Below are 13,515 nucleotides of genomic sequence, written 5' to 3' on the forward strand. Positions count from 1 at the left end.
GGTTTCATGCATGCTAGACAAGCACTCTACCACTAAGCCACATTTCCAGCCACCAATTTGATAGATATTTTACATAATAAATGCTTTGGAAAATTTTTAAAATAAAAAATTTCATATTGCAATTAGCTGAAAGTCTCTGGAAAAAGCTTTTTTGTTACAAAGCACTAACCTATCTACTCATTCAAGACCCTTATTGTATATTATTTCAGAAGTCCTTCCCTTGCTCTATCTAGTACATCAATATATTTCCTTAGTTGATTTGTGCTGCACCAATTGTTTTCTGGCTTACATAGGTTTCTCTATAGTTAGCTGATTGTTTACAGTGTAAGACTGGTGAGATTTCTTTGTCTAGAATCTTTTAGAAGTGACGCTTAATAGTATGCTTTGTTAGGAATGAACCCTGGGGCTGCAGTTCCCACAGCTGGCCTTTCCTCTGAGATCCTTTCTTCTTAAGAGCTTCAGGATATTATATGTAAGATACATATTTTATACACATATAAAAGTGCAATATCTTCTTCAATAAGAAAGCCTTTAGGGTGCTGTCTGTTGGTTTTCTTTTTCCTAAATTTGAGCCTCCTTGGGATGGAATGGTGCTTAGTGCAAGGATTTCTACTTTTCTCATTTGCTAAAATCATTTTCCTTGAATTGACTTTCAAACTATTTAGATAGGAGGGCATGGTGATGCATGTTGGTCATCCCAGCTATACAAGAGGCTGAAGTCAGGAAGATCAATGTTCCAGGTTAGACCAGGGTAAAAAAGTTCATAATACCCTATCACAACAGAAAACAAAAACCAAAACCAAAACTCAAAACTGAGCATAGTGGTGTGGTTCCTGTCATACCAGCTATGGTAAGAAACAGAAATAATAGGATCATAATGCAGGCTGGCGAGGATAAACGCCACGACACAGTGTCAAAAATAACCATGGCAGGCCAGGAGCATGGCCTAATGGAAGAAGGCTTGCCTAGCATTCACAAGCCCTGGATTCGATTCCTTTGTATCCCATACACAGAAAAAGCTAGAAGTGGTACTGTGGCTCAAGTGACAGAGCAGTAGCCTTGAGCAAAAAGTGTCCAAGGACATTGCCTAGGCACTGAGTTCAAGCCCTAGGCTTGGCCATGATGATGATGATGATAATAATAATAATAATAATAATAACAACAACAACAATAAAAATAACCAGAGCAGAACGGGCTAGAGGCATGACCTGTGGTAGGGCACTCACTAGTGCCACAGAAAACAAAACAATGATTGCAACAACAACAAAAAAAAGAAACACTCTATGACAAATAAAAATTCTGTAGCCAAAGCAAGGAGCTTTCCCATCCATATTGGAGGCCCAGAGTCCAAGGCTGCTTCCTGGGTCTCAGCTAATCCTGCTCATTTGTTATTCTTGGTGGAAACTTAGGCTGTCAGTGTACTCAGGAGCCCAGACGCTGCTGTGGCACTACCACAGGAAGAAATCCAAACCACAAACCCCACAGAGACAAGCTTTGAAGGCTTTCTTGTTAATATTAATGTATCACTTAGTTCAACTGTTAGATTATTGAATTGATTATTAAAGGGCCTTGAGGGGAATACACATTAATTGAACTCACAGAACTTTCCTAAGAAATGAGGATGTCCGTGTGGATGATCTGTGCTGTCCAAGAAAAGCTATACTCTGAAGGAATATTTTTGGTTCTCTTTTTAACATACTTTTTCTTGACTAGTTTCTCCTCTAAACAAGTTCCTTGGTTTACCTGACATTCAACTCAAGCTTTATTTCCTTCCTTTACTTTGTTTGCTAGGGGCTCCAACAAACAGAACTGATTTTTTTCCCCAAATTTTAACCATGAGGAGGTATGCTTTACATGACATAGAGTCCACCTGTTAGAGGTATACAGCCTGGGTTTCGATCATTATATAGCCATAGTTTTAGAGCATCCTTAGGTCTTTCCATCCTCAGGCTCCTTTGCAGTCATCACTACACTAATCTTTCTGCCTCTGAAAGGTTTACTTTCTCTTTAGGAAAAAAAATCACATAAAAGGATATTGTAGCAGGGGTCCTCACTGCTACACTTTCCATAACTGCCTCTTTCCATATTTCAATTAATTATCAAAAAGAAATATCTTCTGAAACATTACTTTAAAGTCATTTTAAAGCTTAAATAAACATGTCGGAATGATTTTCAAATTAGTTTTGTATTTCCTTTTTTTTTCTTTTCTTGGTGTGGGACTTGAACTCTGGGCCTGGGCACTGTCCTTGAGCTCTTCAGCTCAAGGATACTGAGCCACACCTTGAGCCACAGTGCCACTTCCTGTTTTCTGGTAGTTAATTGAAGATAAGAGTCTCATAGTCTTTAGTGCCAGGCTGGCTTTGAACTGGGATCCTCAGATCTCATTCTCCTGAGTAGTTAGGATTACAGGCATGAGCCATAGTGCCCTGCTTCCTTCTTTTATTTTTTTTCCCCCAATAGCTGTGCTTTCTTTTCTTTCTTTTTTTTTTTTTGGGAGGGGGATGGTAATAGGGCTTGAACTCTGGGCCTAAGCACTGTCCCTGAGCTCTTCAGCTCAAGGCTACTACCCTATCCCTTGAACCACAGTCGCCACCTCCCATTTTCTAGTGGCTAATTGGAGATAAGAGTCTCAAGGTCTTTAGTGCTCGGGCTAACTTTGAACCACGATCCTCAGATCTCAGCCACCTCAGTAGCTAGAATTACAGGTGTGAGCCACCGCACCTAGGTTGTGCTTTATTTTCTTACCCAGAAATGTGTGTTTGTGTAGTGTGTATATGTGGTGCGTGTGTGTGTGTGTGTGTGTGTGTGTGTGTGTGTGTGTATCTTCTAGAAGATGAGAAGGTAAAATCAATCCAGTTGTTTTATAACTACAGAAATATTTTGTTATCCAGGAATGAGATGTAGATTCAAATATGGGAGTTAAAAGTAGAACTGAAATAGCTTCTGGAAGAAACTCATGTCAAAAAAAGTAGTTTTTTGCAGTTATTTCTATTCTTTTTTTCTTTATTTCTTTTCCTTTTCTTCTTCCTTTTCTATCTTGCCATTTGTTTCCTTTTAGGAATGCCAAGAATCAAACTCAGGGGTCTATGCGTTCTAGACAAATACTCTTTTAATAACCATATCTTCAGTCCTTCAAAGACCTTTTCAAAAGACCTAAAATAATTGAATTTTCAAAAAGACATTGACAAGTTAGACAGTCATTAAAAAAATTCTGGTATTATTTGTTCCTTTATCTGGAGAAACAGTGAACAAATGCAGCAGTGGTACTTACTGGGCACTGTGGTGAAAATGAACTATACAACTTGTGGGTGGGGACAGAAGGGAAAAACTAGGAGGGAGGGAAGGGGTGACCTTGTCCAAAAAGAAATGTACCAGTTACCTGACTTATGTAACTTATTCCTCTGTATATCACCTTTATAATAACAATAAAAAACAGCAAGTTTAAAAAATCTGATGATCATAATACAGTGCTAACCAAATGAAAAGGCAAGCCACAAGTACAGAGATATATTCTCAATACATATCTCTGACCAAAGATATGCCAATTCAATAAAAATAGTCATAATTCAGAAAAAGAGCACATAGGAACAACCAGTAAACACAGGTAAAAGTATATTCAAAAGTAATCATCATCAGGAAAGGGCAAATGAAAACTACACTGAGGTAGCACTTCAGATAAACTAGGATAGCTAAAATTAAACAGGCGTGGCACTATGTGCTGAGAATGTGGCACTACTGGAAATGCCTCATTTCCTGATGGGAATGTGAAATGGTACCATTAGTTCTTACAAAATAGGACAACTACTTTCAGCCTATGCTTTTGCCAACTCAAAAATGGTATTCTCAAAATCTGCATTTGAGAAGAAACATTTATTATCACTGTATCTTACAGCATCCTTTCCCATTCTCTCAACTCTCCCACCTTCCCTCCTACCATGTGGCTTATTGCTTTTTGTTTTCCTTTTGGTGTACCTTCTGTATCATAATATTTTGGGGATGGATAATTAATGTAAAGATGATAAAAAACTGAACTCTGGGAACCAGAACATAATGAGAGTGAGGTAAGCCAATTATAGAGCTGCAGCCATATGATAAATCGTGAAGCCCAGAAGTGCTGCCGAGAAAGCCAGGATAGATTAACTTGGTGGGGGGGCGGGGGGAGTAGTTGATGCCTTGGTAAAGCTTAAGCAAATCATACTGTCCTCCTAGGTATCGTTCGAAGTCTCCTTTTTTTCATAATTTTTTAAATAATTTTTTATTGTGATTAATAGAAGGGATACATTATATTCACCAGAGAGAAGGTGCATAACTTCACAAACATTGATACCCTTTCTCATGACATGGTCCCCATTTCCTTTCCACCCTTCCTCCACTTATCTTGATTTCCCCCCTTCCCTATCCAATTTCAAATAACCAATTAAGCACATATAAAATATATCAGATAAGAAGGTGAAAAATTGTAACAATATGAGGTAACCAAGGGATGGCAAAAGAGATGGGTGATAATATCGTACATTAAGGACCACAGTCACTCATTATATGGCTTTTGTTTCCTTATTGTAATTAATAGAAGGATTATATTATGTTCACCAGATAGAAGGTACATTACTTCACAAACATTGATACCCTTTCTCATGTCTTGGTCCATCCCCCCACCCCGCCCCTCATCTTGTTTTCCCTCCTTCCCTATCCGATTTCAAATAACCAAATAAGCATATATACAATATATCAGATAACAAGGTAAAATACAATATGAGATAACTAAGGGACAGCAAAAGAGATGAGAGATAACAGTACATTAAGGACAACAATCACTCATTACATGGCTTTTGTTTCTATATCCTGGAGGTCCTTTCATTTAGCATCATCCTATATGGCCTTATGTATCTAGGTTTTGTTCTATTGTAAATCTCTGCTAGGAGAGTCCAAGGTTTCTACTGATTATGACAAATGAAGGAAACCATTGAGCCTTGAAGTCTCTTTGGAACAGGATCTCATCATGTGCAGTTGTAGAATTGTGATCAGCAGTGCCAGAAGGTACTTCTGTTGCATGGGGGAGGAAAGGCATGTCAGCAGATATTCCACACGTGCAGCTATGGAATTTGGGTTTTATTCTGACAGGAGAAGAACTGTTGATGCCTTCTATCATCTTGTTTACCTAACTAGATTATAATTGCCTTGAAATCAATGTGTGTTTTCATCTTTGTACTCTTTATAATGTCTGGCCCTGATTCTGGAATGGATAGGACATCGAGTTAAGTGTTGATGGAGTTCTTGAGACTATGATGGCCTCATAAAGACTTGTATGCTTGATTCAACACATTATTAAAACAGAACAAGTCAGAGCAAAGAGTCATTAGGAATGGAGAAGTGAGGGTCTTATTATGTTCTGGACATTGTACATAGTCACCCTTTAAATTATGTAATAATTATATGATAGTTAACCATATAATAATTCATATAGATTTGTTACATAATTTAATCGGTCATGCTTCTTACCCGGAAACCTAACTGACCTTACCTTTGATTACTCTGAAGAGAAAGATCAAAGTTCAGAGTGGCTTTTATTATACCTGCTGTTCACCATCTCCGGTGATTCTTACCTATTTCACATTTCTCTGTAAGCTCTTGCTTCACTTCCTTGGAAAAGCCTTCACTATCTCTTCTTTCCCATAAGTGGGCTCTCAGAACTGCTTAGTGAGTGGCCATACCTTTGTTAGGAGTATTTCATTTCTCCTCTGCTTTCACAAGATTATACCTTTCTGTCCTTTGCATATATAACAGTGCTTGTTTTCTATGTACTGAGCAAAAGTGGGTTTTTTTTTTAATGAATCTGCGAGGCAACTATCAGGAACGTACTCTGATTTCTGTCTTCAGATGATCACATGATCAAGAAAGAGCCACACTTAGAACCCAGAGGTACAGCCCTCTCTGCTAACAGGCATCTAGCTGTTAATTGCCATTTCAGGCTTATATGTGTGACATGATTGTATCTGTCTGTTGGTCAGTTAATAGATGAAAAATGTTGTGGCTAAGAACATGAACTCTGTAACCAGGACTTAGGTTCCATTTCTGCTATTCACTAGGTTTCTTGCCTGGAACATGGTACTGAATTTGGAAGAAGGGATAATTAATGTATTACCACTTCGTAGGATAGTTGTAAAAATTAAAATTAACTGACCCATCTAAAGCATTGTAGCTACTATTAGGCACATAGAAATTGTTCATTATTTGTTAGTTATTACTCTTACAAGGCTGCATTTCTTTCCCATTTCCCTACTATAATCAAAAGTTATATCTAGACATTTTATAGCAGTTTAAATGTTTTATTCTGTGAACATTCTCTTCTTGCCTGAAACCATCTGTTTCTAAGTCTTAAGTTTTAGGATCACACATTTCTTCACATCTCTACATAATCAGCAAAAGCTATGTTATGATGTAAAACCACACACTTCTTCACACCTCTGCATAGTTAGCAAAAGCTATGTTATGATGTAGTAAAGCATGTAATATTAACAATGGTGTTCTCTCACACACAAATGTAACACCTTTTTCTCAAGCGAAGCACCATTTTATTTAGCTGTTTGATTAACTGATCTGATTGTTGAGAAGTGATTTATGTCACCCTTACTTCCCCTGTTTTTCCGTATGTGAGACCACGTATGATTTACAGGAAATTTAAAAAGGAAGAAAGGAAGGAAAATAATGACTTCATATTTATTATAGTTCCATGCCAAAATCATATTCTCTCATAATGGAATTATCTCTAAAAATACCTCATTCCTTCCCTGTTGTTTATTATTGAACTTATCAATAGATTCTTGTGTGTGTGTTCATGCTCACACATGCATGTGTTTTACTAACATTGCTGTTTGCCTTGTTCTTATAAGAAAACAACAGCTGATTTGTATTCAAATGAGAGAAATAACACCAGTATATTTGCCATCGTATATTAGGTTATGTGTTTAGATGATTTTGCTAACCCTTGTAAGAGATATGATATGACATTCTTATCCTGGAGATGTAAGGAGATTCAGAACTTCCCCTGGGAAAGCTGGTATGGGCTCTAGAGGGGTAGGTGTTAATGAGTGATGTTGGATGATAAATGTTGGGTTATAAATGGAAGATCCCAAGAGGCAGGCTGAGGAATGGAAAATTAATTTAAAAAATAGAAGTAATGACATTTTCTGAACTAGTAGCTGAGAGCAGCACAGATGCTCTGTTTTCAAGGCAGTGAATCTAAAATGTAGTCTCCCAAACCAGAAGTATTAATAACCTCTAAGAAATAACAGAAATGTACATGCTCCCACTTCCTCCTATGATCAGTTTTAAAAAGATGGTTTAAGAAGCTCTTTTGGCTGGACAGTGGTGGCTCATACCTATAATCCTAGCTACTCAGGAGGCTGAGATCTGAGGATTGTGATTCAAAACCAGCTCAGGCAGGAAAGCCTGTGAGTGAGATGCTTATCTCCGATTAACTGCCCCCAAAAAGCCAGAAGTGGGGCTGTAGCTCAAAGTGGTAGAGCACTGGACTTGAGCACAAAAGCCCAGGGACAACACCTAGTCCTTGAGTTCAAGTCCCAGGACTGAAATGAAAGAAAAGGAAGAGAGAAGAGGGGGGCGGGCAGGCAGGCAGGCAGGCAGGCACACACACACACACACACACACACACACACACACAGAGACAGAGACAGAGACAGAGAGAGACAGACAGAAAGAGACAGAGAGAGAGAAAAACATTTCTGGTGGTTCTGATATTAGCTCAAGTTTGAGAAAGACTGCTTTAAGAGAATTGTAGTCATACTGAATAGAAAGGATTGGGAAAACAGTGGGAGGCTGTGTCAGAAGCCAGGGGAGAGGTTATTAGGGCCTAAGTGAGTTAGGGTGGATCCACTGGGAATGAAGCAAAGGGAAAATCATGAGGTATTTCAAGGAAGATGTAATACGACTTGATGACTTATAGTTGTAGGAATCTAGGATCTGAACCAATCTGCAATGCCTGCATGTCCATGAGTATCGTAATACTGTTGAAATGCACAAAATCTTGGGGTGTGGGGTGAGGAAGAGAAACAAAATCATACTCCTCAGGGACTGAAACCTAATGATGTCTAAATTTATAGCTTACATGACTTACCCACATCCACCAACCTACCACTTTCAACTACATAACATTCCTTATAGGAAATTAAATGTATCTGATGCTCAGTACCAACAACTACCTTGAGTATGGATTAAGTTTTTATTTAATGCCAAGAACTTTTCTCTAAGCACTTTGTATTTACTATCACATTGTTGATATTCATTAGTTATGAATGCCTTTAAATTGCCTTCTGTTGGTGTCTGATGTAAGCTATACACCACTACAAATTTAATGTTTTTAAAAACAGCTATGCATCTGGTCTTTGGAGTCAGTTCTGGGCTTAAGACCAAACCTTATTATTTAGCAGGTCTGAGGTCTTGGACAAGAAATTTATCAAATCTTCAGCCTAAATCCCTTAACTAGGTTATAATGGGGATTATTATTACAGTGAGTATGCAGTGCGTATCTTAGGGTCACTGTGAGAACTAAATGAGAAAATGCCTGAACATGAAGTACTTAGAAAATATTAAGAACTAAAATTTGACAAGTACAATGCCCTACTCTTACTCAAAACTTCATTTTCTCACCTTGTTGCAAGAGAACATCTAAAGCTTCCTACAAAGTGGTAATGCTCTACATGCCAAATCTTTTACATGATAAAGTTTGCATAACCCAGTCTTTGAACTGGCACTTATCTGTTAGTATATGAATCTGTTACCCCAGCATGGCCTTTGTTTCTGTACTAGTCGGCTTTTTGTCACTCTAACAAAATGCATGAGAAAATTAATTTATGAAAAAATAATGGCTTAAGTTTGGCTACAATTGATTAGCTCCTTTGTTTTTTGGATCTGTGATGAGGTAGCTATCATAGTCAGATCTCATAAGAGAGCAAAAATACTTACATGATAGGAAGAGAAATCCAGACTAAAGAAGTTGCTCCCTTCCCCATCATGTCCAAATCCCAAGAAATATCTTTTTTTTTTTCCCCAAGAAATATCTTAACATGAATTCTAATCTCTTATGGCATGAGGGTATTCACTGTGTAGTAGACCCAACACAGTTATTGACACCTACTTGGGATGATTCTGGCCAAGATGATTCTAGGCCCGATTTCCCACAGTCTTTGTGCTTTGCCTATCTTCTTATACTTTGTACCTGGCTCCATGCCATTATATTATCTTAATGGTAGTAGCACAAATCTGACATAAGTTTTGAACTTTTCCAACATTTAAATATGTGTTTTTATCCTTGGATAATACTGATGAAATTCTTTAGAAGAATATTAAATCTATGAAATACTAATTATTTTATTTTCTTCTCAGGATGAACTTGACCTCACAGACAAACATAGGGAAGCCATGTTTGCACTTCCAGCTGAGAAAAAGTGGCAGATATACTGTAGCAAGAAAAAGGTAAGATAAGTCATTATGATTATGTGAGAAATTATTGTTTTAAAACTTTTCCTTTTTCTTGGATAGGGAATGGGGAAAAACAAGATGAGGGGTGGGGGAGGGGGGAAGGGAAATGGGGACCATGACATGTGAAAGGGTATCAATGTGTGGGAATTAAGGCACCATTTATCTGGCAAATATCATGTAACCCTTCTATTAATTACAATAAAAATATATTAAAAAAAACTTTTCCTTTTTCCTCCAATTTTAACAGCAGAACTTGGACAGCTCTTTATGACGTAAAAACCATATTAAATGTCATGATGTGGCCTTGGCTTTACCTGGGGCAAAATGCCAGCTCTCTAGATGTCATTTCTATCAATACGCCATGGGGCTTCTTTGCCCTGTAATGGTTATTCACAATCATGTGCCACTGAGACTGAAACTAACACAGGTTTACATGAGATAGAAGGGATCTCCTATTATTTAACTGGTGGATAGAGATGAATGATATGAATTTACAGCCTTTGGTGACTGCCTTCTAGCCACTTTACATTTCACCATCTCTGAGGTATGGTCTTAGCCTCATGGTCTTAACTAGCTTTCTGGCCATTTCACATTCCTAACTAAGGATAGAGAAAAGGGAGAAAAGGTATAGACTCTCCTACACCCATTTTAGAGACACATTTCAGGAGTTCTATACCTACCATCACCACATATACTCTTTGGAATGTGATTACTCCTTGCTTCAAAAAAAAAAACCAATCTTTACTCTAAGCAGGTACTCACTACTTAAAAGCTAACTTTTCATAACCTTAAGTGATGGAGAAAACAGACCATGGTGGCCGCAGAACTGCCAGATGCTCTTACTCCTGAGTATTGATGGTACCGGCTATTGCTCCGTGGCTGCATCTCCTGAAATGGGGTTTACTGTGCCATCTCTTTAAGTCTTTGGCCATTCTTATATTTATTTTATTTTATTTATTTTGATAATTCTGTCCATGGCCACTTTCTTTCTATACCAATACAGATTTAAAAGCTGAGTAAATAAGTAGGAAAGGCAGAGCTAGCACTCAAGAGAAATGCTACTTCTTTCTCATACTTTGAAGTGTTCTACTTTACGCTGTTTAAAACATGTAGTTTTCCCCCTGAGCAGCTACAGTGAGTAAAACTGTGTTTCAGACTTGGTTCTGTCGGCTTTTACTAGACGATGATGGCTAAGCTGCTGTCAGATTTGCCCAAACATGTAATATAGGGAGAAGGACATGCAAATAAAAAGCATCAAATTCTGTCCTCATTGATATATTATACGGTCTTTGGAAACAAGGGAACTTTCACATCACCATCTTAAAAGCCTACCACTGGGACTGGGAAAGAAAAAAATCTTCTAGTGCTATGTACACAAAGGACATTGTTTTAGCTCATCCTACTATCACATTTTCCTCAAAATTAGGAAATAGTGCAAAGTAGGGATTGAGAACATCACTGAAGGAAGGGGAAAGGCAGGGAAATAGGGGCAGCTTGCAAAGGGGAAAGTTTCCTTCTTTCCCAGATTTTATTACGCCCTTGACAGCAATTGAGAGTTAATCATGGAAACTACTGCCCCTTACATTAGAGAAGGCAAACCCTGGAGGATAGCAATGACCCGGGGCTCACAGCTGCTGCTCGTTTTTCAATTTCCAGGCCTATCAGATCCCCTCACAAGCCCCATCTGAAGCGTACATGATGAGCCCAGCGTTTCGTGGGAGGATGGATGTGGATGTGGCCACTGGCTGCAGAATCCCACAGCATGACAGATGGCCCCTCTGGCTAGTAACCTGGCCAGATTACACAGATATCAAGGAATGCACTTTCTGCTAGCTTTCCTTCCAGCAGCTTGGATTCTTTATGTGACTTAGCAATGGCATAACTAAATGGGGGAAACCATGTCAGTTCTCTGGGGAGTCCCATGGGTTTATGTCTTTGCCTCACTATAAAGTCCTCAATTAAGAATTTTCTGGATTATAATTTCTCAGGCAGTTAAAACTATACTGTCTGTGGTCTGAAACTGAACTCTTTAGATATTGCCATAAGTCAAGAAATATGAGATGAGGAGAAATATTAAATAAAACTTGCTAGCAAAAGGATGTGATGTTTACTTCAGATTTTGAGATGTCTTTCAGAATGGAGCTCTTTGGTGGCCATTCTTGATCATAAGAACAGATTATTTTCCTTGGAATACATTTGTATAGCTTTTTCAGATTAGGTTTATCATCATCAAGCCAAACCACATCCATTTCTCAGGCTGAGGGAAAGCTACACCCATGGCTCTTCAAAATTTCCATTTTTGAAGATTAGAACTCAGGGCATCACACAGACATTCTCCCACATAGTGAAGCCTTACAGAGTTAAGGGCCCACTGACGCCAACAGAAACAGACCACAGGAGATGGTGAAAAATGGGCTCTGTATGTAAAAGTGAACAGAAATAAGACTGGGACCTGAGCACAACGCCAGACTTTGCTCAGCCAACTGCCTGTTTTCCATTCAAAAGAGATTTGAGTCCCAGCAGTGGCTATCTGCTTATCACTGTGTTCATTTAGGAAACTTCTCTATCTAAGTCACTGGTTGACAATTTATTTCCAGAGCCAAATTAAAGCAGCATGAGTATTTCTGGGGCTACAGTGAGTAGAAAGAAATGAATTGTAATTGGCCTAATTGAGTAATCTGGAAGAGAGTCAGAGATGAATATTGTGGCCCTTTTTAAAGTCCAAACAAATGTCTAACAGTTATAAGGCTGGTTGGTTGGCCCTAGCTTGTCACAGATAGCAATCCACTGTCATTTTTTTTTTAACTTTTATGAACAGTTCAAAAAAGGTTCTGTTGGTAGGGCTGTGGGGGTACTTTCAAATAGGAAATGTTTGCGGTTCTTATCTTTAAAGGTAATTCCCTTTTTTAGTTCCAATCACAACATACTCTTTTGTTTAAATGAGGTTTTTCCCAGTTTCCAGCCAGAAACTGCATCTGTTAACAATCTTTTGGATTTTAAACTGAAGCTTTTTAAACAATGAACCATCTGACCACGAAAGGCATCTGGCCATGTTGTATTTGCTTATTGTTAACATGAGTTTTGAAATTCTGGGAAAAGTAAGGAGAGAGGTAAAAGTAAAATAGTAAGGAGAGAGGTAAAAGTAAAGTGTATACACTGTATTTTTGGTGACAGCAATTGCAGAAAGAAACTTTTAATTGCTGTTCCTTTTTTTCATTTAACCAATATTTTAAGTTTTCAGAAAGGTTTTTACTCCTTTCTCTGGATTACAAAGGAATGGATGGGGCTGCAGCTGCTGTTAGCGACAGTGACATCAGAGGTTGGAGGCAAAGATCAGAATTTGACACTATGCCTGATTTTTCTTCTGTTATTACTAATCTCCAAAGTTGAGGCCTTTCTGTATGTTTGAGGGCTACTTTGAGGAAGGTGAATTTCTACTTGCCTCCTGAATGTGTATTTGACTCGAGCTTTAATCAAATAATCAAGAGTCTTATCTGTCCTGGCTGCAGGACAGCTGCTGTGATTCCTGCAAAGGGCTCATGTAGAGGAAGGCATATTTGGAAGGCACCTAGGGAAAGCCACTGAAAATACAGCTAGTATTTTTTATTTGCTCCTTTTATTTGGTTTGCATATTCTAATTGGATCAATTCCCCACATCTTACCACAAAAAGTTCTTCTTTTATTACATAGACAAGAAGATGAAAGTTGTATTGGAAGGCAGTTTATTCAGCTCCTGTAGAGTTGGGGCTCACCTGTGATTATAAAGTGACGTCAGAGCTTGAAGAGGACTTCGGGTGGATGGAATAATTAATTGCTTATCTCTTGGAGATGGTGAAATTAGGTGTGGAGCTCATGGCTTGGGGACTAAATACTAGTAAATTATGGAAGAACAAAGGTTAGGGGAAAGGTTCCATGCCTTCTGGGAAAGCCTTTCTTGATTTAATTTATCTTTAGTGGCATGTGTGCCGGGAACAAGTGATTTGATCAAAACAAGATTTAAAGGAACACATGCTAAAG

General features: G+C 38.3%; 1 protein-coding gene across 3 annotated transcripts in view; it reads left to right on the forward strand.

Annotated features, from left to right (window-relative positions):
• Nucleotides 1-13,515, forward strand: part of Daam1 (dishevelled associated activator of morphogenesis 1) — a 152,706-nt gene that overhangs the window by 66,032 nt on the left and 73,159 nt on the right. For all 3 annotated transcript variants that reach the window (XM_090344203.1, XM_090344205.1, XM_090344204.1), the window contains exon 3: nt 9,403-9,492. In XM_090344203.1, coding sequence (XP_090200329.1) covers nt 9,403-9,492 — 90 coding nt within the window. The remainder of the gene's footprint in view (nt 1-9,402; nt 9,493-13,515) is intronic.

The sequence above is a fragment of the Megascapheus bottae genome, chromosome 14 (assembly GCF_031878675.1).
Source record: "Megascapheus bottae isolate mThoBot1 chromosome 14, mThoBot2.hap1, whole genome shotgun sequence".
NCBI classification, from domain to species: Eukaryota; Metazoa; Chordata; class Mammalia; order Rodentia; family Geomyidae; genus Megascapheus; species Megascapheus bottae.